The sequence below is a fragment of the Alternaria arbusti genome (genome assembly GCF_024043155.1).
Source record: "Alternaria arbusti strain BMP 1465 chromosome Unknown scaffold_28, whole genome shotgun sequence".
NCBI classification, from domain to species: Eukaryota; Fungi; Ascomycota; class Dothideomycetes; order Pleosporales; family Pleosporaceae; genus Alternaria; species Alternaria arbusti.
This window is the reverse complement of record NW_026249968.1, coordinates 114,422-140,407: the sequence shown is the minus strand read 5'-3', so window position 1 is coordinate 140,407 and position 25,986 is coordinate 114,422. Positions and strand designations below refer to the sequence as shown.

Genomic DNA, 25,986 nt, shown 5'->3' with positions numbered 1-25,986 from the left:
ACTACATTTGGGGACTACGGCGGTGTTATGGAGAACAACTAGATAGCTGTTTCCTGGTTATGGCAAATACGGAAGAGCTGTGGGTGCACTTGCCCCCGCTGCCGAATGTACTTCCTCCCAGTCAATGACCGATCTTGCCATGTTGATGTTGAGTGTAACCTCCTTCCCTTACGCCACCTTCTACGTCGCACCATCGACACGTTCTGGCTGTTGTCAACCAAAATACATCGTACCAAGAGACGACGTGGATATTGCAGCCCATCGTTACCTCACCACACACACACATACTATTCTACCGCCTCCGTCAAACATTACACAGGTGTCTTACTTCGGGTACGTACCATCGAAGGTACCTGTCCCAGTGTCCCTTCTTGCTAACATCTCTGGTCTAGAGACACAACGGCGACCGCTCTGCAAGGTTGAGTTGCGCCATGACATGAGCATCGGGGATTTTAAGCTTGCGATAGCGCAATGGAATTTCTCGAAGTCGTAGGAAGACCAAGAGGCTAACGTTGTCGCCATCGTCGCCAAATTGATCTTCACCAAAGGTCGATTTCACAAGGAACAAGAGCGGTCGCAAGACCAATGCAGATACATCACGTCGCACATGATGTTCCACCGTCTTCTACAAACCATATCTTTCTATGGGTAACTATTAGACATTGTGGCTTCATCAATGTTTTCCTGTATTGACGTTCCTAACTTAGATACACAACTGCCACCCGATCGGCAAACAAGCTGCAGATCTCGGCAGAACGAGGCGAGCCGGTGCCTCCATTGCCATCGTGGCTGGGAATTCCCTTCCTCGACCCCGTACAGGGCCTTGACCCTGGCTATATTCTACAAGCCAACGGGGCAAAGAACGAGCCCACTACAGACCTGATCCGGCTGGGAGATCGTATAACCGATCAAGCGGGAAAAGGCACCGAGTACGGCATCCTCTCCACGCTTCGAGACCCCCAGGCGGCTACCTTGTCTTCCGTACATTAATGATAACGACAGAACGCGTATCGTATGCGCCAGACGTCAATTAACCTACGGTCTTCCGCCTTCACCCTAGTGATACTATCACCGACCAGAGGGGAGTAGAATCCGAGTTTGGAACATTGGGCGTCATTATGATCGATCCAACTGAATTTGGCGACCAGCCGTACGGCATAACGGCCGGTCATGTCCTGGCAAGGGTTGACGACCTCTTCGTCACCCATCGAGTGACTGGAGAGCAGATCGAAGGGTCGCGAGTGGCCTTAAAAAATCCCGATCAAAATGATCCCCTGTCGGCAGAAGTCGGCATAATGAAACTGAATATGAAGGATGCCGACAGAATGTGTTCGGTTATGCATCGAACAACGATGCATCACTACCAAACCTTCATCGACACAGACAATCTCGAGGAGCCTCTCTTCAACTTCAACAACACACGATATAAGGCAATAACAGATGTCATACACCGTGAACAAAGCATCTTTGTACACAAAGATGGTGCTTCCACCGGGCTTACCATGGGTCGCCTAACGAAACTGGAGTGGAAACTCCCTTGAGATACAAACTCACGCACCATCAAAGACTACGACATGGACGTATGCTTTAAACCAGTACTCGGTAACACCCCTCTTTGAGGAATACTACAAGATGTCGAGGCCAAGATCCATCAGTGTACGGCTATTGTAACCTTTCCGCATCCATATGCGGTATGGGTGGACACTCCGTGGCTTCATTGTATACGCCAAAAGGTTCTGAAAGACGGAGGCAATTGCACCTGGTCTAGTCTCCACGGCTCATCGTTGCCGCATTCTACTAACGGTGTCCCTCCAGCTCTAAACACTACCGAGCAACTCCGATATCCAATATCCAAAGACCTTGCGCACACCACACAGACATGTCACCTCACACCGACACTAAGTGCCGACACGCGGGATCTACCATGCGCGCGAACTTCAAGACTCCGTTCTACCCTTTTTCGAACAGCCTTCAAAGTACTGCTGCAAGCCCTTTATAAACACAATGACCTCTGAATCTCCCACCAAGCGCAATGCCGCACCAAGATCACCGCTCGCAAGCCCCAACAAACGGGAGAAAGAACAAGGCTTGTTGACACCGGACGATTCCCCGGTTGACGATGTTTTCGGCGCATTGGCTTGGGACGACAAGACAAAGCCAGTTGTGCTGCGCCATAACACGAGTATCGGGGACTGCAAACTTGCTGTACTCGATGGACAAGTCCATCAAAATTCCCTTGGGAATCCATCTTGGGAAACCCCCAGAGTCGCACTCTGTCGTTGGATAGTTACTTAGTCGAAGCGCATCTGCTTGGGCTGCAACTTGAGTTTGCAGACGAAAACAGTGGGTATGGAAAGAGGACGTTTGCGCACTTCAGGTAGCTAGATAGTGACCGAGAGAATCGTTTGGATGAATTGTATCCGTTAACTACGCAGATATTGCGCCAATGCGTGACATATCATCAGTCATGTAGTTGTTAGAGTTTCTGATGATCACGACTTTCTCGCTCCGCGGATGCGATGTGGTCGCCAGAATGCATCGTGATCGCGATTTCTTCAGGCAGCTGATCCGATGTAGTCGTCCTGCCATTTCCCTGCTTCACTCTGGTGTATAACCGTCCAGAGAACTTTTTTCGACCATCACTATTTCGTGGAGCCACTCCGGCAGCACCGGAATGTTATCGTCATTCGTGTAGTGCGCCATATATATGTACTTCGTCCCGAAGGCAGTGCCCATACCTGGGAATCCCAGCGCGGCAATGACAATTTGAATTGCCGTCAACAGGGCGCAATGTAAGCGCCATTTCCGACTGGTCTCGTTGGCCCAAGGTCCGGTGCTGATGTCATAGAAGTATGCTTCGGCACGGTCGAAGTGCTCGGCGGGCAGCTCCCTCCAGTCTTTGAACTTCCAGATGGCGCAGAGTTCTTTGATCTGGGCGTATGATGGTGATTTAGGCGTCGGACGCGGTGGTGGTGGGTCGCGAATTCGGCGCCCGCGAGTACCGTCCGCTCGGATGTGGTGTGTTGGCCGAGGAGGTGTGACGCCGGTGCTGGTTTGCGTTGGAGTCGACATGGTGGTTCTTTGTGAAAGCCACACAAGAAAAGGCGGATGTTCGGTTTTGGTTGGTAAGTTTATTTGAAGTGCTGTTGTGATCCGCAAATTTCAGTATGGCATGGGGGTCGCTATATATACACGAAGATCTGCTGGGTAGAAGGTCTCCGTGGTTGGGTATGATTCTAGCGCGCCACGCTACCCTGGTTTTGTTCTGACGCATAGGGCAAACGAGCCAGTCACAACCTTTGCGACCCCAACAAGATCTATACATGAAGGAACTCGCAAATCAAAGTCGCCGAGAAAAGGACAAGCACGAGGGGCGGCGCAGTCTATCGCACCTAGATTTGCGCACACGGCTTGCGTTGCATGTGAGAGCAACGCGCCGGCGTTTGTTGGTCGATGCGGCAGTGCCCGCGGCCATGGTGGTGGTGAGGAGACAGTCTGGTAGAGAGCGTCTGGACATGCCGCTTTATTATTCACGGACGAGATATCACGTGTCCGGCTATTCCCGTCCGGGGCGTGGTAGCGTCTACCTAGTGCCAGGTAACCCGGGGTAATCGCGGCACGCCATCTAACCAAGCCTCGAGCCAACAGGGCTACCACGCATCACGACACCGCCCAAGTAATGAAACCTTCGATACACTCAGTAGCCTATCTGCTGCACCCTTGCATCGCCCGTCCATCGCTCTCCACAATCGTGCGTCATCGTTGCGCCAAAGTCGTAGCACAAACACCATCCCGTACACCATGGTCGAAAACATGAACAGCGACTTTCACGTTGCCATCGTCGGTATGCATGTCTGCACACCAGCCCATCATCTATCCCATATCACTAACAGGCCATCCAGGCGCGGGCATTGGTGGCCTCGCCCTGGCCATGGCGCTGCACAAGAAATGTGTTCCCTTCACCTTGTATGAGGACGCCAAGGAATTTTCAGCTGTGGGGTATGTTCTCATCACCATGGCCCTCACTTAGGCTTCCTTTGCTTACATGGTCAAAGGGCTGGTATCGGCTTTGCGCCAAACGGGATGCGAGCCATGGATCTGATTGAGCCTGGATTCCGTCCCTTGTATGAGAGGATTTGCGTAGGGAACAAGGGTGAGGACAAACAAGACATTTTTTTTGAGGGCATGCTTCTTAGTGAGGGTTTGGGTATGGAACTTTCCTTTGCCACATCCGTTCTCGCTGTGCGTTTTGTTAACCTGCTGTTGCAGGCGAAGACCAAGCGTGGTACGGCAAGTCGGCGTGGGGCCATCCTGATTTCGAGCGCAAGTCTGTATGTGCTCTAACTCATCGCCATGAACACGAGTATTGCTGATGGGCACTAGGCGCATCGCAAGACGCTGCTTGACATCATGACCAGCTTCGTTCCACGACAAAATGTCAAGTTTAACAAGCGCCTCGTCAATATCGAAGCGCTGCCAACCAAACTTGTCCTTACTTTTGCCGATGGAGAAGTCGCAGAAGCGAGCATTCTTGCTGGCGCTGACGGCATCAAGAGCACAGTCCGCGAGCATGTCCTGAAGCTGCAATTTCCTGAGCAAGTAGCGCCAGTCTACGCTGATGCGTATTGCTACCGTGCTGTCATTCCAATGGCTGATGCCGAAGCTATCCTGGGAGATTTGACCGACGTAGCCAAATTTTACTTTGGTCATAAGCGCAGCGCAGTAACGTATCGTATATCAGAGGGAAAGGTAAGTCAGTACCCATATCCAAGGCCAAATAAACGTCGCCGTACTTATCGCTATTCCTTGCAGGAGTTCAACTTCCTTTTGTGTGTCACAGATGAGCAAGGCTGGGACCAGGACAAAGCTGTGACAGAGAAAGTCTCACATGAAGCCATGATGGCCGATTTCGAAGGATCAGGCGTCGATGACCGCTTCCGCCAACTTTTGGCCATGGCAAGCCCAATCCGATGGGGCTTCTTCCACCACTTGAGGACTTCGACATATCACCGAGGCCGTGTGGCTCTTCTAGGCGATAGCGCACATGCGTCACTGCCATTTCAGGCAGCTGGCGCTGCTCAAGGCGTCGAGGACGCTCTGGTTCTTTCGAACATACTGTCAGAGCTTGTCAAATCATCGACACAAGAAGCAAATAGCGACGCAAGCATCGTTGCTGGTCTCAGCGCGTACGACGCAGTTCGGAGGCCACGCGCCCAGAAGCAACTGGAGCAGGCAGCCGAAGTTGCTCGTATGCTGTTCTTCCAACACGAAGAAGCAGGGGACGACATGAGCAAGATCTTGCCTCGCCTTCAGCAGGGTCGATTTGATTGGCTTTGGTTTCACGACGTGCAGGGTGACGTAGACGAAGCCTTGTCGAGAATGCAAAAGCCGGACTTGTCATGCGAACAAGTTGACCGGGCGTAGCCGCGTCAAACCCGCGTGTTCCGCGGTGCGACCCGCTAGCCCACAGTAAGTGCGGGGCAAGACAGATCGCGAACAGTTGGTAATGAGTTCGCTAGACTCTGCGACTAGAGATTACGCTTAAGGAGCATCTCCCGTTTCTGGTTACGAAATCGGTCAAATAACAGGCGCCTGAATTCACTGCCGACATTCTACTCCAACCCAAGCCAGCACTCGCCATTCTCGGTCAACCCACGGCCCTCCACAATATGCCAGACACTTCAGTGCCCTCTCGTCTGACGCAGCTGCCACTAGGCGACGAGGCGCCACGGTACAGCACTTCCGAACTACGCGACTACTTCCAGCGCATCCGTCTCCCCCAAAAATATCTGGACACACCCATACTCTCAGACAAAACACTAGCCACAAGCAAAGAACACGGCCTCCCATTCCTACAAGCTCTAACCCGACACCACACCAGCCACATCCCCTTCGAGAACCTCGAGCTCCATTACTCCACCCACAAAACCATCACACTCAACCCACAAGCCCTATACACCAAGATAGTAACCCAGCGCCGCGGCGGCCGCTGCATGGAAAACAACACCTTCTTCGCCACCGTGCTCCGCTCTCTGGGCTACGCCGTGCGCAACTGCGGCGGCCGTGTGTCGCGGGCCATGAGCCCTTACCCCGAGGTGCGTCGGCAGCAAGCGGCCACATACGATGGCTGGAACCACATGCTGAATCTAGTCGGATTCGATGATGGGGGCTGGTACGTCGCCGACGTTGGCATGGGGGCCATGGGACCCAATCTGGCGTATCCACTGCAAGACGGATTCGAAACGACGAGTATAGCGCCCCGGCTCATTCGCGTTCAGCGACGCGCTATTGCGGAGTCGTATGGAGACCACTCGAATGAATTGTGGTGTTATGACGTTTGCTATAATCCGAGGAGCGACGGGGGTGACGAGGGTGAGAGGAAATGGACGCCGGTGTATTGTTTTACGGAGACGGAGTTTTTGCCGCAGGATTACGAGATCATGTCGTGGTTTACGTCTACGAATCCGAGTTCTTTCTTCACGAAGTATGTGACTAGTACGAAGATGCTCATGGACGATGCGGGAGAGAGGATCGTGGGCAGTGTGACGCTTTTTGAAGGCGGGGTTAAACAGAGTATTGGGCTTGACCGCGAGATTGTACGAGATTGTGCGACGGAGGAGGAGCGTATTGCTGCTTTGAAAGAGATTTTCGATATAGACCTGACGGAAGAGCAGAGAAAGGGGATTCCAGTAGAGCTGAGACTGGGTTAGATTAGTCGATGCAATAGCTCTTCTCTTTCTATTAGCCTCTCTAGATTCTCTGCCGTCTCTTCATACCAAGTCGTCAGAGTACCTTCTTCGACATACCCCATGTGCGGTGTGAGTAAGACCCTGCTCTTGCCTTTGACATCCCAGTCTTCGCTCCGCCATGGGCTGTCGGCAGGAAGAGGCTCGATGTCAAACACGTCGAGCGCGGCGCCACGAATGCGCCCGTGTCGCAGTGTGTCCAGCAACGCAGCTTCGTCGACAAGCGGGCCTCGCGAAGTATTGATCAAGAGGCCGGTTGGTTTCATCCACCCCAGCTCCTGTGCGCCGACGATACCGCGTGAGCGTTCGCTGAGGACGTAGTGCAGACTTACTACGTCGGAAGATGTGAAGAGCTGTTCTTTCGTGACTACTTTGAATGTCTTCTCGTTCGCATCTGTCATGCCTCCGCCAGTCACAGGCAGCCCGCACTCTTCGGCGAGCTTGTCGACCTTCTCCTGTGTCAGGTTCGCACTCCAGCATACGACTTTCATACCGAAAGCGAGAACGCCAACTCTTGCTACATGCGCTCCGATCCTTCCTAGGCCGACCAAGCCCAATGTCTTCCCCTGCAACCCCATCGCGAGCTCCGTCTGCCATCCAGCCGGCACACCCTTGCCCTTAACAACAGCGTCGTCCGCGGCAACGTTCCGCGCAAGCCCCAGTATGAGCGCCCAAGCATGTTGTGTCGTTGGATGCCCACCCCCCTGTTGGACTGGCAGCGACCGTGGAGATGTACCAGTACCCTTCCCATCCGTCCTGCCCTTGCCAGGCGCAGCGCACACCGTAATACCCATATCCTTCATTGTATCCAGATCCCAACTCTGGAAGTTGCCGCCCGTCGCGAATATAACCTTGAGGTTCGGCAGTTGGCGGAGCAATTCGCCCGGAAACGGGGTGCGTTCGCGCATAGTGGAAAGCGCGGAGAAGGGCCTGAGGCGGTCGACGAGGGCTTTGCGGTCGGCATCTGATATTTTCGGGTGCGCGTACGACGGTAATGTGTCGGTGAATACGGTTGTCTCGACTTTTGAAGGGTCGATGTGGGCGAAGTGCTGGGTTGCTATGTTATGGTAGTCATCGAGGACGGCGAGCTTGATGGGGAGGGAGGCCATGGTGCGTCTAGACAAGTGTGGAGAAGAACGGTTCAATAGCTGGAAGTGACGGGATGGAGAGAGATGTTGGAGGAGCATGGCGCTGTGGTTATATGATGCATCACCGCGTACCGCAGGTAGCTATCTCGGCACTTGAATCGGAATGAACTGAGGGGTTCATTGGTGCAGGAGTCGATTTATACGGCTTACTGGGATTCAGCGGAAAAGCTCAACTAGAGCTGCTACTTTGCCGGCGACGCCGAATTATGTTGGTTTTCATTGCGCGGAGGGAATGCGCGGCTCTATTGTGGCGCGTAGACGACGGAAATGGTGTTGGATATTCGGATAACGCTGCGTGACGTGCCGTGCTAGCTTACTAAGCCGACCTCGGGAGGAGCTCGGCTTCGGCGCGCGGCTTCCTCGTCACTCCATCCTGCACCACCTCTTCAATGCGGCTTGACTCACTGCACCAGGACAACAACTCAATGACAACATTCAAAGATGCGATGGATCTATTCGAGGCCGAATTTCAGAAGGTGAGTTTTACATTGACATCTACTAGCACCACATCTGACTTTGCATAGGCCCTCTGTGGGAGCGTCACCGGCCAAGTTGGCGGGACTATGCGCACAATCCTAGAGACTGAGAACCTGTCGCCATATTACCGCTTGAAAGCTTGCATGGTTCTAAGCACGGCTGATGAGGAGAACGAACATGAAGAAAACTTGGCAGCAACGCGATATTGGCTTAAGAAGGCCACGGAAGCTTTAGAGGAAACGAAGCGCGTCTACATACACAACCCTGATGATGCAAAGTTGTTGCAGACCACAGCAGACACGATCGAGGAGGAGAATGAAGCTCTCCGAATGCGGGAAAAGGCCTTCTTTAGTGATGATGACAGCGATGAGACTGGATACTAGAGCGGTATTAGGGCGCAGGCGCGCGAGACGTACTTCAAGCTCCTAGGCGCAGGACCTTCGGATCCCGTCATAGGAAGCAACACTGAACCACGCGCTACTTCGGACCCAGAGACTACTCGTGATGATCCCCAGCTACTACTGCGAAGCACGCCACTGTTACTACGACGAGCTTGCACTTTACGCGGCATTGACATTTCACCAGCATATGAAGTATGCGCTTGACATGGGCGGCAAATGGTATAGCCACCATTTGCGCGATACTGCCATAGATCTTCACAGCTGTGTTCATTCAGTCAGTTAATTCCATTAACTTCATTCCAGGGGGCCGCCTGCTTCAAGATAAGTACACATCACCAGAGCTCATGCTCGTCAATGACAATGCATCACTACGTAACCTGGTGCACTAATTGCAACTGTGTTTCCTCATCTTCTGTTCTTTCTGCATACTACCGCAGCGCGGCATCAACATGAAACTCCTTGTCAGCGTACTGACCTTATCCCTGGGCACGCATGCTCTGGCTTTCGACTTCGCTCTAGCAGCTCCTATCAAACGCGGCGAGCGTGCGACACCTACAATAACTAAGACGATATATCATACGGAAGTGCGAAGACTATCTACAAGCTTCAAGGACCACCATGTTAGGAGCGAAAGCTTGGTGTCTGACTCCTCTGCATCTGTCGCTGATGTTGTCTTCGAGGCTATGAACGGGGACACCGCGTCATCCATGGCAGCAGCGTTCCTTTGGCCGAGGGGAGCAAGTGGACAGAAGCCTACGATTTCCCAGCCACCGGTTACTGGCCTACCTGTGATTTTCAACGCGAGGCAAGTCGGATTCGTACATTTCGACGATGACACCAAACGCGAAGAGGCTCTTCATTCCGGAGTGACAATCGTCAATAGGAGGATCACAGACCTCTACCATATCAAGATCGATCTCGCATCTGAAGGCTACATTTCAGTCTTCATGTCCAACAGTACAGCCTCTGCGTTCTGCAAAAGCGAGGTAGAGCTGGACTCGGAGGGTGGGCCAAAAGGAGAACTGCAGCTAGCTGTTCGGAATTCCACAAAGGTCGTGGGTATACCTCTTCACCAAGAAGCGGCTGATAGCTTCTGCCTACATTTTAAGGACGCGGAGGGTGTCGACAGTCCACCGAGTGGCAAAGCTTCTGGAAGCTTCACGGCAACAGCCTCGGCATCGGAAGGGAAGACGTCGAAGGTCACACCCAGTGAGACAACGTCGGAGAGTGTGTCGAAGTCATCCAAGCACGCGTCTACGGTAGTCACCGCTTCGGAGACTGACACTGATGACTCGGCTTCAGCAACATCCGCGACCTCGACCGACAAGAACACATCTTTGAACAACTTCGATATTACTCATGAGATAGAGACTTCGAAGTCCACAAAACGTGTACCGACAGAAACTACCCCCTCTGAGTCGGGATCTGCTACCACTGATGAAGGTACAGATATGACCGTGTCTAAGACCTCCAAAGCGGACGACAGCAGCAGTGGATCTGAGGCAACAAAGTCTTCAAAGCACAAGTCCACGTCTGTAACGGCTTCTGACAGTGACTTGGACACTTCGGAATCGGCAACCGACGTGTCCAGCAAGCACAAGACCAAATCTACAGCGAGCGGAGTTGACGAAGATTCGTCAAAAACGGTCGAAGCTTCAGGTACACCAACGGTGTCAAAGGCTGCGAACGCCGACCCTTCTGACACCGAAGAGAGCGCTTCACATTCGACCAAGGCAAATTCAAAGACTCCCGATGCTAATAAGACTGAGGAGATGCCCGAATCTGCAACATCGGTCCAGGAGTATCGAGGTCCAGCTGTAGACCCGGCAAACCCTGCTGACCTAGACACATCCACCACGCCCAAGGCCACACCCGCCGCTGTTCCTGTCAGCACAACTACGGACGAGCCGTTTACTGAAGCAAGCATAAACTCGTTTTACTCGTATATTAAGAGCTTTGTAGAGACTGCTCCAGATCTAGTCTCAGTTGCAGGTAGTACTGATCAGGCTTCGATAAAGACCACCGACTCTGCGAACGGGGCTTTGCGACGTGGAATACTAATAGCGCCAACGCCGGCTTTGATAGCTGCCAGGGCCGAAACTGATCGTCAATCGACGGATAACAGCATGACATATACTTCTGACTACAGCTGGAAGGGTGCCGTCTCTACTGCTTCAGCTTCCACTACGGCATCGAGTAATGCGGCGATCGGTAGACTGAAACCACCTTCTTTACTCTGGCGCATGTGGTACCCCGCGACTACCACCAAAATCATTCATTCGAGAAGCTTCAGTGGGCCTGGTGAAGAGCCTGAGCAGGAAGACGAGGGGTTTTTCAATATCGATGTAGAAGATGATGGGCCTACCAGGGTCATTGCTAGTACGAATGGAGTGGAAGAGGAGACGGCTGTTGCTACGAAGTTTGCGCATAAGCAGGAGGATAAAGATGGCGATGATGAAGGTATTGATGCGAAGGATGGAGACGAGGAAGAGGAAGAAGAGCTACTGGCTGATGGGGAGAGGGTACCTGACGAAGAAGCTGAGACTGATGAAGGAGCGGCTGGAGATGACGAGACGCCTACGTCTACGAAGAGCAAGGCGTCGCACACCAAGACTGCGGTAGATGAGGAAGATGACAGCACGCCAACCACCGCCACATCTGCGGACGTTGAGGAGAAGGTCCCATCCACCAAGACGAAACCTGCAGATGAGGATGATGACGCCGAGCCAACTCAAACTGCAGCCGATGACGACGAAGAGAAGGCGACATCCACCAAGACAAAACCGGTAGAAGATGACGATGAAACTACACCGACTTTCACTTCATTCAAAGATGTCGAGGAAAAGGCAACGTCTTCAAAGACAAAACATGTAGATGACGACGAGGAACCTGCCACGACTTCCAAATCTAAATCGAAATCCACCCACAAATCCAAAACCCCAATCCCCTCCCTCGCCTCAGGCGTATCGTTCGCTTTCCCCTCGAGCACGTCTCCAAACCCCAACCCAAACGCCGGAGCTATACCCACACCACCCCCAATCCCAACAGGTACAACCGCCCTCCCCATACGAACACAACCCATAATCTGGGACCCAGACTGTCCACATATCTCCACATCTACACTAACCGCACCCAACGGCGTCACTACAACCCTTCCAATGACTGTGGGACTGGGCTGTTGGCGCACGTTGCCACAGGCTGGGAATGCAGGGAATGGAGGGGATGGAGGGGATGGTGGGAATGGTGGGAATGAGACGAGTGGAGCAAACGGACATATGATCAAGAGTAAAGCGTGGAATATTCTGATTGATGGGCAGAATGTGAAGTTGGGGCTGGTGTGTTGGATGGTTGTTGGGGGGATCTTTTGGCAGTGAGTCACCCAGTGACCCTTGTACTCATCCTTCACCCCACTTCCCTTATCCCTCCCGCCTTCTTCTCCGTTCTCCTACGTAGTACTAACCTATTCTATCGCTGCTCAGGTGCTTTGTAGGCCAACTCCAGTTTGTGAGAGGTGAATGGCATTTCGGCCGGAAGTTCGCATGGTACATACTCAATTTGGAGATGTTGGGTATAGGGCGTCGGCTAGGAGAAAGAGTCGAGGAAGCGCAGAGGGTGTGGAAGAAAGCAGAGAGGGAAAGGGAGAGGGTTGAGCGGTTGGCGAGACTGGGTGGGTAGTATTGTATTTGAGTTGTTTGGTTATGAATGGGGAGAGGGTAGTTGGGCTGAGGGGATGGCTGTCGCTTGGAAACAGGAGACTTCATGGCGATAGTCTTTTAATGCGATGCGAGTTGTGTTATTCTATACGTATATACAAAGTCTACGACTGTAATTATTCTGTATCTGGGTATCATATGCAGGCTATCATCAGACTCCAAACACCACCCCTCTCCTCTCAGGCGAAATTGCCTTATCCTTTCCTTTCTTGTCAGCCAGCCCTTACACCAACTCTCCTACCCAGCCCTAATAGATGCAGTCGTTTGCTGCTCTACGTTCTCGGAAAGCAAAGCAACAAACGACTGCATTTATTAGGGCTGGGCAGCAGCGTTGGAAGCGACGTTGGCGGTTGCTTCTACTACCTTTGCCCTCTTCCCTCTTTCCTCATAGTCCAATATTCCACGACGTTCTACTACGCAGCCCGAGTAAACCCGCCAGTTCCCCTATACTCCCTCCGAAGTAGCGCGAAACTGCCAAGAGGAACATTCACTTCCAAACCTCCCGTTACTTCCGAGAATGTATAAAACGAAGGAGCGGATTTACTCAAGCTGAGCATGAGGGTTGGGTGAAGAAATGACCGATTGATGTAGTCTCCACCACCGCCCCTCCCTCAGTGGAGGGGCGGTGGTGAAGATCACATCTTCCGCTCCCTCTTCGTACCATTTTCCTGGATTCCGACCTGCAGGTTTGGATGATATCTACGCGATATAGTGGTGGAATCTCCTATGTAAGACAAGGCAAGTTTCCTCTAAGATGATCTGAGGTCACTCGTCTTGTCCCACATAGGAGGTGCTACCACCATATCGCGTACACCCCACCCAAGCATCTGAGCTCCGATTGACACGAGCTATTGACTCCGTCTCTTGCTTCCCCCACCGTACACCACCCACCTCTTCAAGTAAGCAAAATCCTCGCATCCTCATGCATAATCATAACCTCCTCATTCTCAAAACTATACTTCCGCCTCACAATTTCAAACACAATAAGCCCCGCCGCGGTACTGGGAACCTGCTTAATCGTGCTCATGAAGAAGTCTCTGTAGAGATACTTCCTCCACCCACCAGCCCTCTTCGCTAAAACTTTGCACTGGGCAAACGTTTCTTCGTAGGCGTGGTAGTAGCGGCGGACGATATGACTAGGCTTGTTGTCTTGGTGGGCCTGGAAATCCAGGGCTTCCAAACGCCGGTAATGGACGTCTTGGATTTCGGTCAAGGGGTGCTGGATGAGTTGGGAGGTGATGGATGCGGAGACGCCGGCGAGGAGGAGGAACATGGGTTCGAGCATGTAGTGGGGGCGGATAACGGGGCGGTCGTCGTGGTCTTCTTGGAGGTAGGGGATGGATTTCTCGAGGAGGGTGTCGCGCGTCCGACTTCCGTAGTAGCGGCTCACGAACTCGAGGTAAGCTTGGCTCTTCACTGTTTCAAAGGTGCCGAAGAAGACTGCGGCGCCGAAAGCATCTTTCATGAAAGAGAGAGACCAGCCGGCGAAGATGCCTTGGACGCCGATGGAGCGTAGTTTGTGCCCGGCATAGTGCCACATTGTTTTGTGGCGGCCTTCGAGGATGTCGGCGGTGCGGAAACGGGTTTGCAGGGCATCGAAGGGGGCGGCGATGACAGATTGGCATGAACCGCCGATGAAGCCTGCGGTGAAGGTAATGGAAGGGGGAGGGGGCGGGTAGACGCGTTTGGTCTGGTAGGAGGAGGGTTCGTGGAGGGCGGAGAGGGAGTGCAGGTAGGCTGTATAGAGGACGGCGCCGATACTATCACACTATTAGTATGAGCATGCTTGTGGGAGACACATCCCTTACCAAGTATTTGCCATCAGCGGTGGCAGCACTTGCTTCGGTATGAATCCCCATCCCTCAGTCCGTATAGCATGTGCCAATACGGCCGGCGTAGTCATCCTCCACGACCACTTCGCATCCGCCATGACATGTGGGTTTATCGCCCTCGCATAGCTCATGTAATCTATTCTCCCCCTGAAGAAAGCTTTGACTGGTGCTCGGAAGTAGAAGGCGACCATCCTCGCTGCCACGGCGCGCATACCAGCGGCCTGCACACCCGTCGCTGGTGCCTTGTTGGGGGCCTGCGGGGCGTCGGGCGTAGTCGTCGTGGTGTCATTGGCGGCATCGCTTCGGAGAGAGACTCCAGCGCGAGGACTGGAGCCGGTCGTCATCGCATAGTGTTGGTGGTTGGGGAGGTTTGCAGACGCATGGGTGGGGTGGTGAGGGTTTTGAGACGGATGAGGCAGCCGCGTGGGAGGGTCACAAGGTGGGAGTGACTTGGGCGTGATCAGAACGTGGGAGTCTATAACAACAAAAGATGACCAAAGTATGTACAAGAAGAAAACGTGACGTTGAAGTGTGTTGCCTAGAAAGATGTGGGGTTTATCAATGCCAGCTGTAGGGAACTTTGCTAGGTGAAGTTGGCGCTAGTATCGTTGTGGAGTTGAGAGGCGCACGGCCCCCCAGCGCGTACCTCGCGTCGCATCATCCTTTCGCGACTTTCTCATCGCTGCCTTCTCTCTTCCACCTTCTCCCTCGCAGCTACGCCAAACCGCCTGGAGGATATCTTCAGCGCATCCTCAACCATGGCGGAGAACGACATTGTCATCGACAAGGCGCTATTCCACGAGCGCCTCAACGCCCTCGTCACCAAATGGAAGGCCGACAAGCGCTCCGGCGACGCTGTATTCCAGGGCGCAAGCTCTATCGCGACTCTCGTGGGCAAGGCGAGTGAGCCAGGCATCTATTTGAAGCCCGCAGCGTTCCAGGTAAGATTGCGCATATCGACATGTGATGAACGGACAGTGAGCTGATGAGACCCCAGCTATGGCTGCTAGGCTACGAGTTTCCCGCGACGCTCTTCATCCTGACCCCCGATCTCCTCCAGATTGTCACAACCAAGAAGAAGGGTGAGTCTGCCAAGTTGAACCCAAAATGAGAATGGTTGCTAATTCGGATAGCTTCCTACCTTGAACCACTCAAAGGTGGCAAGGTGCCGGTTGAGATTCTCGTCCGCGGCAAGGACGCCGAAGAGAACAAGAAGCAGTTCCAGACATGTCTCGAGACGATGAAGAAGGCGGGCAAGAAGGTGGCGGTGCTGAAGAAGGACAACGCCAACAACGCCTTTGCGAACGAATGGAAGGCGGCCTTCGACGAGGCTGGCTTCAAGGAGGAGGACCAGGTCGATCTGGCCTCCATCATGTCCAACGCCGCCTTGTCCGTCAAGGATGAGAAGGAGCTGGTAAGTCTGACCTCACAACTCCGCACTGGCATTATTGACCTTTTAGCGAACCATCCGCGACGCCGCCCGCGCCTCGAGCGCCCTCATGTCCAACTACTTTGTCGAAGAAATGTCCGACATCCTCGATTCCGAGAAGAAAATCTCCCACCGCGCCCTCGCCGACAAGGTCTCCAACAAGATCGACGACGCCAAGTTCTTTGAGAAGCAGAAGCTTTCCAAGACATTCGACTCGATGCAGCTCGACTGGTGCCTCCAGCCTACGATTCAGAGTGGCGGCTCATACGACCTCAAGTTCGCGGCCGAACCCGACGAGAACAACCTGCACGCGGGCGTCATCATCTCCGTCCTCGGTCTGCGCTACCAGACATACGGCGCCATGATCGGCCGCACATTCATGGTCGGGCCCAACAAGGAGCAGGAGACTGCCTACAAGCTTCTTCTGGCGATTCACGACCTGGTCATCAAGTCGATCAAGGACGGCGTTGTGGCCAAGGACGTGTACAACAAGGCGCTCGCGCATCTCAAGTCGAAGAAGCCCGAGTGGGAGAAGCACTTCCCCAAGAACCTCGGTTACGGTATCGGTACCGAGAACAAGGACTCTTCGCTGCTCCTGAGCGGCAAGAACACTCGTGTCCTGAAGGACGGCATGACCTTGGTAGTTCAGACTGGTTTGTCAGACCTGGAGAACAGCAAGCCGCAAGACAAGAAGAGCAAGAACTACTCGCTCGTCTTGGTAGACACCGTCCGTGTCAGCGCCGGCGACTGCGCAGTCTTCACCAAGGACACCACCTCAGATCTGGACGCTGTCTCGTTCTTCTTCGACGACGAAGAGGAGGAGGCCAAGCCCAAGGTCAAGAAGGAGCGCCCAGCTATCGCCCAGACGAACATCACCAAGACCCGCACACGCCATGAGCGAACAACAAACCAAGACGCCGAGAAGGAGGAGCAACGGCGACAGCATCAAAGAGAGCTGCACGCCAAGAAGCAGGAGCAGGGTCTTGCCGAGTACAGCGAGGGCGCAAAGTCGCTGAACGGCACTGAAGAGAAGAAGTTTAAGAAATTCGAATCTTATAAGCGCGACAACCAGTTCCCCAGCTCAGTCGCCAACTTGGAGATCGTAGTCGACAAGAAGAACCTCACAGTCCTTCTTCCGATCATGGGCCGACCCGTTCCCTTCCACATTCACACCATCAAGAACGCATCGCATACGCCCGAGGCGGACTTCACATCTCTCCGTATCAACTTCCTCTCACCAGGTCAGGGTGTTGGCCGAAAAGACGACCAGCCATTCGAGGACCCCAACGCACACTTCATTCGTAGTCTGACCTTCAAGTCGCACGATGTCGACCGGATTGACCAGATCACCAAAGACATCACAGAGCTGAAGAAGGACGTCGTGCGAAGGGAGACTGAGAAGAAGCAGATGGAGGATGTTGTAGAGCAAGACAAGCTTATCCCGCTTAAGACTCGCAAGCCGCACATGCTCGACCTCATCTTCATCCGCCCCGCGCTCGACGGCAAGCGGATTCCCGGAAGTGTCGAGATTCACCAGAACGGTCTGCGATACGTCCACGGCAACGGCACAGCCAAGATCGACGTCCTCTTCAGCAACATGAAGCACCTCTTCTTCCAACCCTCACAACACGAGCTCATCGTCATCATCCACGTCCACCTCAAGAACCCAATAATGTTGGGCAAAAAGAAGACAAAGGACGTCCAGTTCGTCCGCGAAGCCACAGAGATGCAATTCGACGAGACAGGCAACCGCAAGCGGCGCCACAAGTTCGGCGACGAAGAAGAATTCGAGCAAGAACAAGAAGAGCGCCGCCGCCGCGCAGCTCTCGACAAGGAATTCAAGAACTTCGCCGAGAAGATCGCCGACGCCGCCCGCAACGAGAACGTCAGCGTCGACATCCCTTACCGCGAACTCGGCTTCAACGGTGTCCCATCCCGCTCCTCCGTCCTCGTCCAACCCACAACAGACTGCTTGGTCCAACTCACCGAACCCCCCTTCACCTGCCTCACCCTCTCCGAGATCGAAATCGTACACTTGGAACGCGTACAGTTTGGTTTGAGGAACTTCGACATGGTGGTTGTGTTTAAGGACTACAACCGGCCCCCCGTCCACATCAACACCATCCCCGTCGAATCCCTCGACCCCGTCAAGGATTGGTTGGATAGTGTTGATATCCCGTTCACAGAGGGTCCCCTCAACCTCAACTGGGCCACCATTATGAAAACCGTTACGTCGGACCCCCACCAGTTCTTCGCCGACGGCGGATGGAGTTTCCTCTCTAACGAAACTGACGACGAGGGTGATGGCGAGGAGGAAGAGGAGTCTGCGTTTGAGGTTAGTGAGTCCGAACTCGCTATCTCCGACGAATCCTCCGACGAATCCGATTTCGACGAGAACGCGTCCGAGGAGATGAGTGATGAGGGCAGTGAAGATGAGTTTAGCGAGGGAGAGAGTTGGGATGAGTTGGATAAGAAGGCGGCGAGGAAGGATAAAGAGGCGGCGGCTGATGCGAGTGAGGATGAGGGGAAGAAGAAGAGGAAGCGCTAGTATGCTTTGTTTGCACGGGGGGTGAAGGGTAGGCCCTCGGGACGGTTTGAGAAGTGTTTCGATAGGTTTTATGAGAGGGTTTTGGCGATGGATAAGGAACGGAAGTGAGCGTGGAAGTTGAAGTGGAAGGGGAAGGGGAAGTTGGGGGGTTTGTGTAAGATTACCATGGAGATTCATTTGGTGGTCTGCTACTGCGCGTAAGGATCGCTGATTGGGGGTTTTCAGCAGTGCTACCGGACCGATAGTGCGTTGGTTGGCAGCAAGAAGTTTTTTCCATTGCGAATAAAGTTTTAATCTGAAGCTTGCGATGCAAATCTCATGTGCTACTGATGCCGTCGTGGTATGCACGTATTCGGCTACAATCCCCTTTCCTCACACACCCCCCTTTCTGCTCCATCGTTCCCCTCTCCACCCCTCATACGTTCTTTACGTTGCCGACATCATCTCACATTCGACGTAAACACTGGACCCCGATCCAGTCGAAACGGATTACGGAATGTGAAGCGGTATCGCTGGTCTGCTGGGAGGTAGTGCGTTTCTGTATGTGTCGTGCCGTGGCGCCCACGTGAGGATACTGATGATGAGAATGATGTTGTTCGCGATGTTGACCATAAATATTCTGTTTGCTCAGCTTGTGGTGGCGGCGACGGTGGTGGTGACGGTGATTGTTGTGGGCGTGGTGGTGATTCTAGTGAAGCTTGTGATGGTGATATTCCTGCTGCACCTGCGGCGATTTCCGGTATGTGCACATCAGATGATGGCGAAGGCTGCGATTCGCTGAAGTGATTTCGTTGCGGTCGTGAACAGGTATGATATGGTACTACTTCCTCCACCTCTTCTGGGTCTTTTTCCCCACACGTTTTTGAGGCCATAAAGTAGTCATGTAGACGCCGCAACAATGTAAAGATCAGATCTGGGAAGCCTTTCGTAGCTTCCTCGTTGAACATGCCGACGAACTCCCAGAGAGCTCGAAGTACTGTCGATCCAGCGATCACGATGGCGATGATCTGACCGACGGAGGACACGCTGGAGCTCGTAGGAAGCTCGAAGTTCCTGGTTGTCATCTCTGCAACGGTCATGGAGGTAAGTGAATACAACCCGCAGATCAAGTAAGACAACGAAATTGTACCGGGAACATCGTTGTACTGTTCTGCCGACATTTTTGCTGCCTCCTCGTCGGTCAAGGGAATCTCTAGGCGCGCACTCTTCTCGGCTCGATGGTATCGGCCTGCTTTGTACAGTACCTCGCAGGACAATCGCAAGGCCATAACCCAACGGAGTGAATAGTAGACGTAGAAGCAAGAAAGCTCATTGTCATCGCGGGAGCTGTCGCCACAGTCACTGATCCATGACCACCAGAATATAAAAAGGCATTCGCAGCCCTCCGACGCGAAATCTCCACGCGCGAGTCCGGTAACGAGGGATGGAAGCACAGTCAGACCCAGTATCTGCGTTGGGATAATGAGAATGACCTGCCATCTGGCTGCCAAGGTCTCTTTATGGGAGAACGGAATTTGTAGAGCAACATTCTGTACATCCAGGATTGCTGCACCGACCGCAGCGTCGACGGACGTCAATGCACCGCGGTGCATCTGGACGATCAGCGCGATGACAAGAGATGTATGGGTAAGAACAAGACCACCTGCGACCTCTTTAATTCCGGTATCATATGGATGGAACATCCCTATGGCGCTAATGAAGATGAGCACCCCAATCTGAGCCCAGATTGACGCGCGCACACCATCTCCACTGATGTCAGCATCAAGGTTGATGTTGCACTCTGCATCCGTGCCGCGATACGTTTTGCCAGTATTCGAGAACGCGATGGAGATAAGCACTACGCCGACAGCAACCGAGAGAAGCGGAGCAACAAGACTTTGTATGTCGGTCATGTTCAGAAACCATGTCGTTGCCTTTTTCAGGGAGACGATCTGAGAGACAACACGAGAAGTTCTTGTAGTTGGCCCTGACGATTTCTCGGTGGAGTCTCCTGTGTTTGAGCTGTCTCGCGGCTTGAATACACCAAGGTCGGTCGCAAGAGCGAGGATTTGGAGAGATAGTCTTGACAAGAGCAATCAGTAGGCCGGACTTATTGGGGAATGTGAAGCCTCACAGCAAGATCAGCACTCCCAATCGCACTTCCCAGCCTACCGCCATCTTTTCGATCGAGTTATTGAGACGCTTGATGTTCGCTGTTCTGATAACGTTTGGGAGGTTGAGTCTGCGTCAGTGCTGATGCGGAAGCCGACTTACCATGGGACCTCGCGACCATATATCGTGTTCCCAGGAGAATGGCGTGCAAGCCCACGGCTTTCAGCTGAAGGTGACTGATGCAGCCAAGATCTGCATCCAATATCGCCCACGAATACGGCGATGGAATTCCTTTTCATGCATCCGACGTGATGCGGCAGCATGTCAGAAGGGAAACGCGCCATCGCGAAACACACATGTAGGTAGATGCCTTGGTGACCATGCTTGACCGACAGATTCGGTACTCATCGAGACGCTTCTGCGACATTGAGGAAAAAGGTCGGTTACCTTCTTTAAGCTGGCTCCTGGCTTATTATCGCACGGTGGTTGCGAGGTGGAAAAGGCATCGTCAAACCCAAACAGGTCATAATAAGTTGTGCATCGAGAGCTGAGGAGCCTCAGCTGAAGACAGCGGGATCTGTATGCAGGCTGTCGAGAGATGCGGGGGCTGCATATGGTGTACATCATTTGTGGCGTTATTGGGCCAGACGGAGCCTATCGCGCGCCCGTCACCAGCCTGCCATCTGTTGCCAGGCAGGAGGCCTCGCGTGGTGCGCAATACCGGTCACCATCTTTTTGCGACATGATGTGAGAGCGCAGTCTGTACCCGGTCGTCGCGAATCCAGTGGTATGATATCGTGATGGTAGTGAGTTGAAAGAAGACACCAGGACGCGTCGGTTGCTCGGCGATTCAGCTGCTCGCACAAGCTAAGGCTTGAAGAGGCTAGACCATCGGGCTGTCGGAGTGCCAAGGGTCACGTGATACCACTGCAAGAGCACCCCGTCGCGACGCATCTTATCCCCTACTCTTGTAGTTTACTACACAGACGCCAAGGTGTGACATGTTGCAGCATCGCTATAGCATCGCCTAGCAAATCGCGCAGATGGTGGGAGCCACTAGCACGCGGGGAGTCCAGAAGCTTGGCGCCCAACTCTGAGGTCGCTCGGCACCTAGGCCCTATCATCATCATCACCACTACAACTACCACGTCCCTCTCTCAATACCGCCTCAACGTGCTGGCTCTACGATGAATTGAAAATTCATGTCTGTCAGCTTACGGCAGATTGGCGTTTTCGTATCAGTATGGAACGCCTTCGGTAGATTGCACAGCCTTCTAGCTTATCTACCACTCGTCAGCAGCAATCCCTCGAGGCTGTGTGTAATACTCACCACAAGCCAAGCAATCGGTTAGAGATGATACAGCTCTTCGATTCGCAGGGTAATTCAATCCTTCTTGGACGCAATGTTACACCACAGCATGATGCAGCCCGCACGTGCTCAGCCTTCAGTCTGACCTGTCATTATGAATACACTCGGTCACAGACCGCTCGCCCCTCGCGTCAGAGCACATATGCTGGCATCATCGGGATTGTTCAACTCGCTTCTCCGCCATGGCAGCTAGACAAGACAATCCACAGAAGAACAGCACTTCCGAGGTCGCATCCATTTCCATCTTCAGCCACGGACGGCTCTCATTCGAGTCGCAAGTCAGTACCGACTTATCAATACTGGATTTCCCCTACCGCGATGACCCACTTCCTCTCGACTCAGAAGCTAGCACCGATGGCGCACACAAGCTCGACAAAAGCAGCACGCCTCCAGGCTCTGTGCTTACCGATGAAGTGCCACAAGAAACGCATTTGCGAGCCCTCCAAGGCTGGCCAACGTCACCGCGGTCGGTCGAAATCTCTACCAGTTTACTGATCTGGTATCTCGTTGTCGACATATCACTACTGGCAATGTCATTTACTTTCTTCGTTTTCGCCGTCTTGGTCCTCTCATTCGATCAAAAGCCAACAAGCTCTCATCAACGAGCAGCTCTGAGATTCGAGCAGGCCTCGAATTGGGTGAGTCAAAAGCTTCCAGATCTCGCCATCAAGCTACTTACTGGATCCAGGGCCCGACGATCTACCCCATACTCTTTGCTTCGGTTGTTGGGCGAGCCACCCATGCGATTCTGCTATGGAGATTTGAGAGGGGCGAACGTATTTCGACCCTGGACATACTAGCTGGTAGTACATCTCTCACTAGTACTGTTGCTTCACAATTTCACCTACGGACGGTCAGCTACGTAGGTCTGGGCTTAGTCGCTATCTGGATGCTATCTCCTGTGGGTGGTCAGTCGTCTTTTAGACAGATAACTTTCGGTCCGAAACAGCACTCCGAGGGCGCAAGTTACACTTATGTCGTACCCGGACCTGGTATGTGGGCACCTGACCAATTCACAACCGAGTCGATTTTGAACAGCTTCTACGTGGCCGCACTTCTTAGCCCAGCTACCAAAGAAGCCTCTCCGCGTGATGCATGGGGCCATGTCAAAATCCCCAGGATCGAACACTATGAGAGCACGTCCAATGCCGACAAAGAAGGCTGGTATACGACCAACAACGGCACGGGCGACTCTTATAGTTCATTCATTGGCGTGCCGATGAGTGGCTTAGACTCGCCAGATTACGCCGACTACGCAGCCAAGATCGAGGCCATGTATTTTCATCCGAGATGTTCTAATGTTTCATTCCCGGACGACGAATACAATCACTCAAGTTGGATCGGGAATCTACACTGGACCGAGAACACCGTGGAACGATCTAGACGTTCCGCTGAGGATTTGAAGCCTTTCAGTTTCGTCTGGAAAACAAGAGCGGAGCCTCAGTCTGATTATAAACCATTCGTTTGTACACTGGAAACGGCATACGTCGAGGTCGAAGTCTCGTGTGCGTCACACACCACTTGTTCGGCATCGCATGTTCGCCGTTCCCTTCTCAAGCACCCGCCTGTGGCGTACACGCAATTAGGGCTGATATATCGGGATAATGAAACTATGTGGGAGAAGGCGATCGAATCGTCTTCGGGGCTGCTTTCTGAAGGTTACGTCCAGGACCCAACAGACCCGCGAAACCAATTACGGACATCGAAGGGAGAAACAACTGCCGAAGCCGCTGGAATACGAATCGGACAGATGCTCAATGCATACTGGGCAACCATGAATGGCAAAAGCGTTTTCACTGGCGCATTCAACGAGCACACGACCTGGTTGGATCAATCCATCGCCTGGAAGTACCAGGATGGGAGCCAACTGATCAGCTCCACTGGGCCAAACATCTACATTTGTCCATTTGGAAAGACCTCAAATTGTAGCTTTCAGTCCCCCGGGGCGGGCCAATCGTCGACATGGAACTATGACCACTATAGTTTAGCAAGAACATGGGCTACGACGGGCACAAAACGCAGCAACGTCGAGGTCTTTCACGCCCACTACCAATGGGTCGTGGCGCTCATCATCTCTTCCACTATTCTCATCATGGCGAGCCTGGTTCCTCTCTACGTCCGGACGAAGCTTTCGTGTGGCCCGGATATACTCATGAACTTCTCCAGTCTGGCGACTAGGGATAACCCCTATGTAGCTTTGCCGGCTACGGGAACGCATCTCGACGCCGCTGACCGATCGCGGTTCATGCGACATGTGCGCATTCGTTTTGGGGATGTGGAGGGAGAGAATGCGATCGGGAGGTTGGGGATTGGGCGGTTGGATGGCGATGTTGCGCCGCTGAGGAAGGGGAGGCAGTATGCGTAGAAGCCTCAGCATGTGGATGGGCGACAACGTTGATCTGGTGGTCTACTCAACAGCTATTGCATCGCATGTTTCTAATAGCCAGTTTCACCGACGGCCACAACGGCGGAAGCGTCTGAGAATGTGGCGTGAGGACTACGAAGCAAATTACACGACGCTTGAGTGATGTCTTCAATGTATATCACCTCCCCAGATCGGCATGATGTACCAGATTGCGATAAGTTTCACGAGCTATGGCCAACGAACTAGCGTAAAGAAGCATGTTTGATGATGTAAAGAGTAGCATTTTCTACATGATATACTGTAACGACCGTGACCAAAGGAGACGAGATGGGGAAAGAGTAGGAACTGTAGCGAGCATGACCTCAGGTCTGTGTACGAAGAGAAAGACATGGTGGCAGAAGTCGATCAAGGAAAGAGGCGTGAGTATCGTGCAGCCGTCTATCAGAGACTAGCTTCGAGTTCTCCGCGATCGCGTTCTCACTGCCAGTGCTCATGATACAGGTGCTTCATGAGCCCATCCCCATCCCCGCCGAATACCCGATCACACGAGTTCAGCGGGCATTGCCAGCTGTAGCCATCGCGACATTCCTCGAGGTGTTCGGCCCTGAAATGTACGCAAAACATTTTGCACGAAGTCCAAAACCTCCTGCCCCCATTTAGCTTTTTCTTGCCCGCATTGAGCTCATCGGGCTGACAACCCCAGTTATCACCCGGGCATCCTCTTCGAGACACAGATGCTGGCTTCGAGGTTTCTGAGCGCGGGGCTGTGCACTCGTCGGCGGAGTCGCGTTCGGCTGTTGGGGATGGCTCGAAGGTCGGCAGTGACTCCACAGTGGGCAGTGAATTCGCGGTCGGGAGTGGGTCGAAGGTCGGGAGTGGGTCGAAGGTCGGGAGTGGGTTGACGGCGGTCGGGTAAACCAAGAGATTGACTAGCGAGGATTAGTGTGAATCATAGTATAATGGTGTCTGATCTTACCGACGTCTAGAACGATCTTCGCGAGATCATCCGTAGGAAGCCCAGCTAAAATAGCGAGGTCGTTCAAGTTGCCAGAGTCCGCCATGGTGTTATAGGTTTCCACGTACTTGACAATGTTGTTTGGGTTTGTTCCTCTGTTTAGAAGATCCAATACGGTCTGGAATTCTAGAGAGAGAGATAGGGTAGCGATAAAACTGCTTCCAGTGTTGGTGATGAGATTCGGCTCTGACCCAGCCATGTCGGGAAGGTCGTTCATCATGGCGTCCATGCCCTGGTTCTCTCCGTGATGAAAGAAAGAAGCAGGAGAAGAGGTGTTGTGTCTTCCGTACTCGGGCTCTTGGGAAGCATTCTGTGAGAAGTCTGAAACTTCGCTCATGGCTGGTGGAGACGAAACGAGGGAGCCTTCGTTGTTGAACGAAGAGGAAGAAGCCATGTTGGAGGCTGGATCAGTGTGTTGAAGACGAAGTAATAAGATCTTGGGCAGCGAAGAAGGTTGCGGTATGTAAGCGTAAATGCAGTAGTATGTTAGACAGTAGTAGAATGTCTGGTCGACGATGTAGATGAAGGCTGACTTGAGTGCAAGACCGCGTTGAAGGGCGAAACAATGAGAAGTATTATACTGTAACGAAGGTCTTGCAATACACATGAAAGGTTGCAAAAGCTCCCAAACATATCAACGCATAATGAAATCTGCTTCCAGTACTCCTTACCGTGTGAGATCTTTGCAAAGTATGCTGGACTTTGCAATGATGACCATCCAGTACGGCTGCTGCACATCTGGTTCAGAGCGAGCTTCATGTTAGAAGACCGCCCAAGTGGCGTACATGACGAGACACGCACGGTCTATCAAGATGGAGTGTGGAAAACCGTGGACATTGCGCATTTCTACCG

The 25,986-nt window shown here is 53.1% G+C and overlaps 10 protein-coding genes across 10 annotated transcripts; 6 read left to right on the top strand and 4 right to left on the bottom strand.

Annotated features, from left to right (window-relative positions):
- Positions 1-2,777: 2,777 nt before the first annotated feature.
- J4E86_011002 (uncharacterized protein) lies at positions 2,778-3,072 on the bottom strand (the record flags this gene model as incomplete). The annotated part of the gene is made up of 2 exons (XM_051451496.1): positions 2,778-2,809; positions 2,865-3,072. 2 exons carry the CDS (start codon positions 3,070-3,072, stop codon positions 2,778-2,780), a joined length of 240 nt encoding a protein of 79 aa, XP_051297365.1.
- A 729-nt stretch (positions 3,073-3,801) lies between these two features.
- On the top strand, positions 3,802-5,424 carry J4E86_011001 (uncharacterized protein; the record flags this gene model as incomplete). Its single annotated transcript, XM_051451495.1, has 6 exons — positions 3,802-3,844; positions 3,903-3,999; positions 4,056-4,207; positions 4,270-4,331; positions 4,384-4,749; positions 4,813-5,424. The coding sequence occupies 6 exons, from the start codon at positions 3,802-3,804 to the stop codon at positions 5,422-5,424; spliced, it is 1,332 nt and encodes a 443-aa protein (XP_051297364.1).
- Positions 5,425-5,669: 245 nt separating this feature from the next.
- Positions 5,670-6,255, top strand: J4E86_011000 (uncharacterized protein; the record flags this gene model as incomplete). The annotated part of the gene is made up of 2 exons (XM_051451494.1): positions 5,670-6,095; positions 6,151-6,255. 2 exons carry the CDS (start codon positions 5,670-5,672, stop codon positions 6,253-6,255), a joined length of 531 nt encoding a protein of 176 aa, XP_051297363.1.
- Positions 6,256-6,706: 451 nt separating this feature from the next.
- On the bottom strand, positions 6,707-7,855 carry J4E86_010999 (uncharacterized protein; the record flags this gene model as incomplete). Its single annotated transcript, XM_051451493.1, has 1 exon — positions 6,707-7,855. The coding sequence occupies one exon, from the start codon at positions 7,853-7,855 to the stop codon at positions 6,707-6,709; it is 1,149 nt and encodes a 382-aa protein (XP_051297362.1).
- A 428-nt stretch (positions 7,856-8,283) lies between these two features.
- J4E86_010998 (uncharacterized protein) lies at positions 8,284-8,754 on the top strand (the record flags this gene model as incomplete). The annotated part of the gene is made up of 2 exons (XM_051451492.1): positions 8,284-8,370; positions 8,419-8,754. 2 exons carry the CDS (start codon positions 8,284-8,286, stop codon positions 8,752-8,754), a joined length of 423 nt encoding a protein of 140 aa, XP_051297361.1.
- Positions 8,755-9,221: 467 nt separating this feature from the next.
- J4E86_010997 (uncharacterized protein) lies at positions 9,222-11,856 on the top strand (the record flags this gene model as incomplete). Its single annotated transcript, XM_051451491.1, has 2 exons — positions 9,222-11,642; positions 11,821-11,856. 2 exons carry the CDS (start codon positions 9,222-9,224, stop codon positions 11,854-11,856), a joined length of 2,457 nt encoding a protein of 818 aa, XP_051297360.1.
- Positions 11,857-13,380: 1,524 nt separating this feature from the next.
- On the bottom strand, positions 13,381-14,661 carry J4E86_010996 (uncharacterized protein; the record flags this gene model as incomplete). Its single annotated transcript, XM_051451490.1, has 2 exons — positions 13,381-14,245; positions 14,294-14,661. The coding sequence occupies 2 exons, from the start codon at positions 14,659-14,661 to the stop codon at positions 13,381-13,383; spliced, it is 1,233 nt and encodes a 410-aa protein (XP_051297359.1).
- A 414-nt stretch (positions 14,662-15,075) lies between these two features.
- On the top strand, positions 15,076-18,294 carry J4E86_010995 (uncharacterized protein; the record flags this gene model as incomplete). The annotated part of the gene is made up of 4 exons (XM_051451489.1): positions 15,076-15,258; positions 15,315-15,399; positions 15,451-15,731; positions 15,778-18,294. 4 exons carry the CDS (start codon positions 15,076-15,078, stop codon positions 18,292-18,294), a joined length of 3,066 nt encoding a protein of 1,021 aa, XP_051297358.1.
- Positions 18,295-21,936: 3,642 nt separating this feature from the next.
- J4E86_010994 (uncharacterized protein) lies at positions 21,937-24,119 on the top strand (the record flags this gene model as incomplete). The annotated part of the gene is made up of 2 exons (XM_051451488.1): positions 21,937-22,392; positions 22,443-24,119. The coding sequence occupies 2 exons, from the start codon at positions 21,937-21,939 to the stop codon at positions 24,117-24,119; spliced, it is 2,133 nt and encodes a 710-aa protein (XP_051297357.1).
- A 477-nt stretch (positions 24,120-24,596) lies between these two features.
- On the bottom strand, positions 24,597-25,528 carry J4E86_010993 (uncharacterized protein; the record flags this gene model as incomplete). Its single annotated transcript, XM_051451487.1, has 2 exons — positions 24,597-25,048; positions 25,096-25,528. 2 exons carry the CDS (start codon positions 25,526-25,528, stop codon positions 24,597-24,599), a joined length of 885 nt encoding a protein of 294 aa, XP_051297356.1.
- Positions 25,529-25,986: the final 458 nt, after the last annotated feature.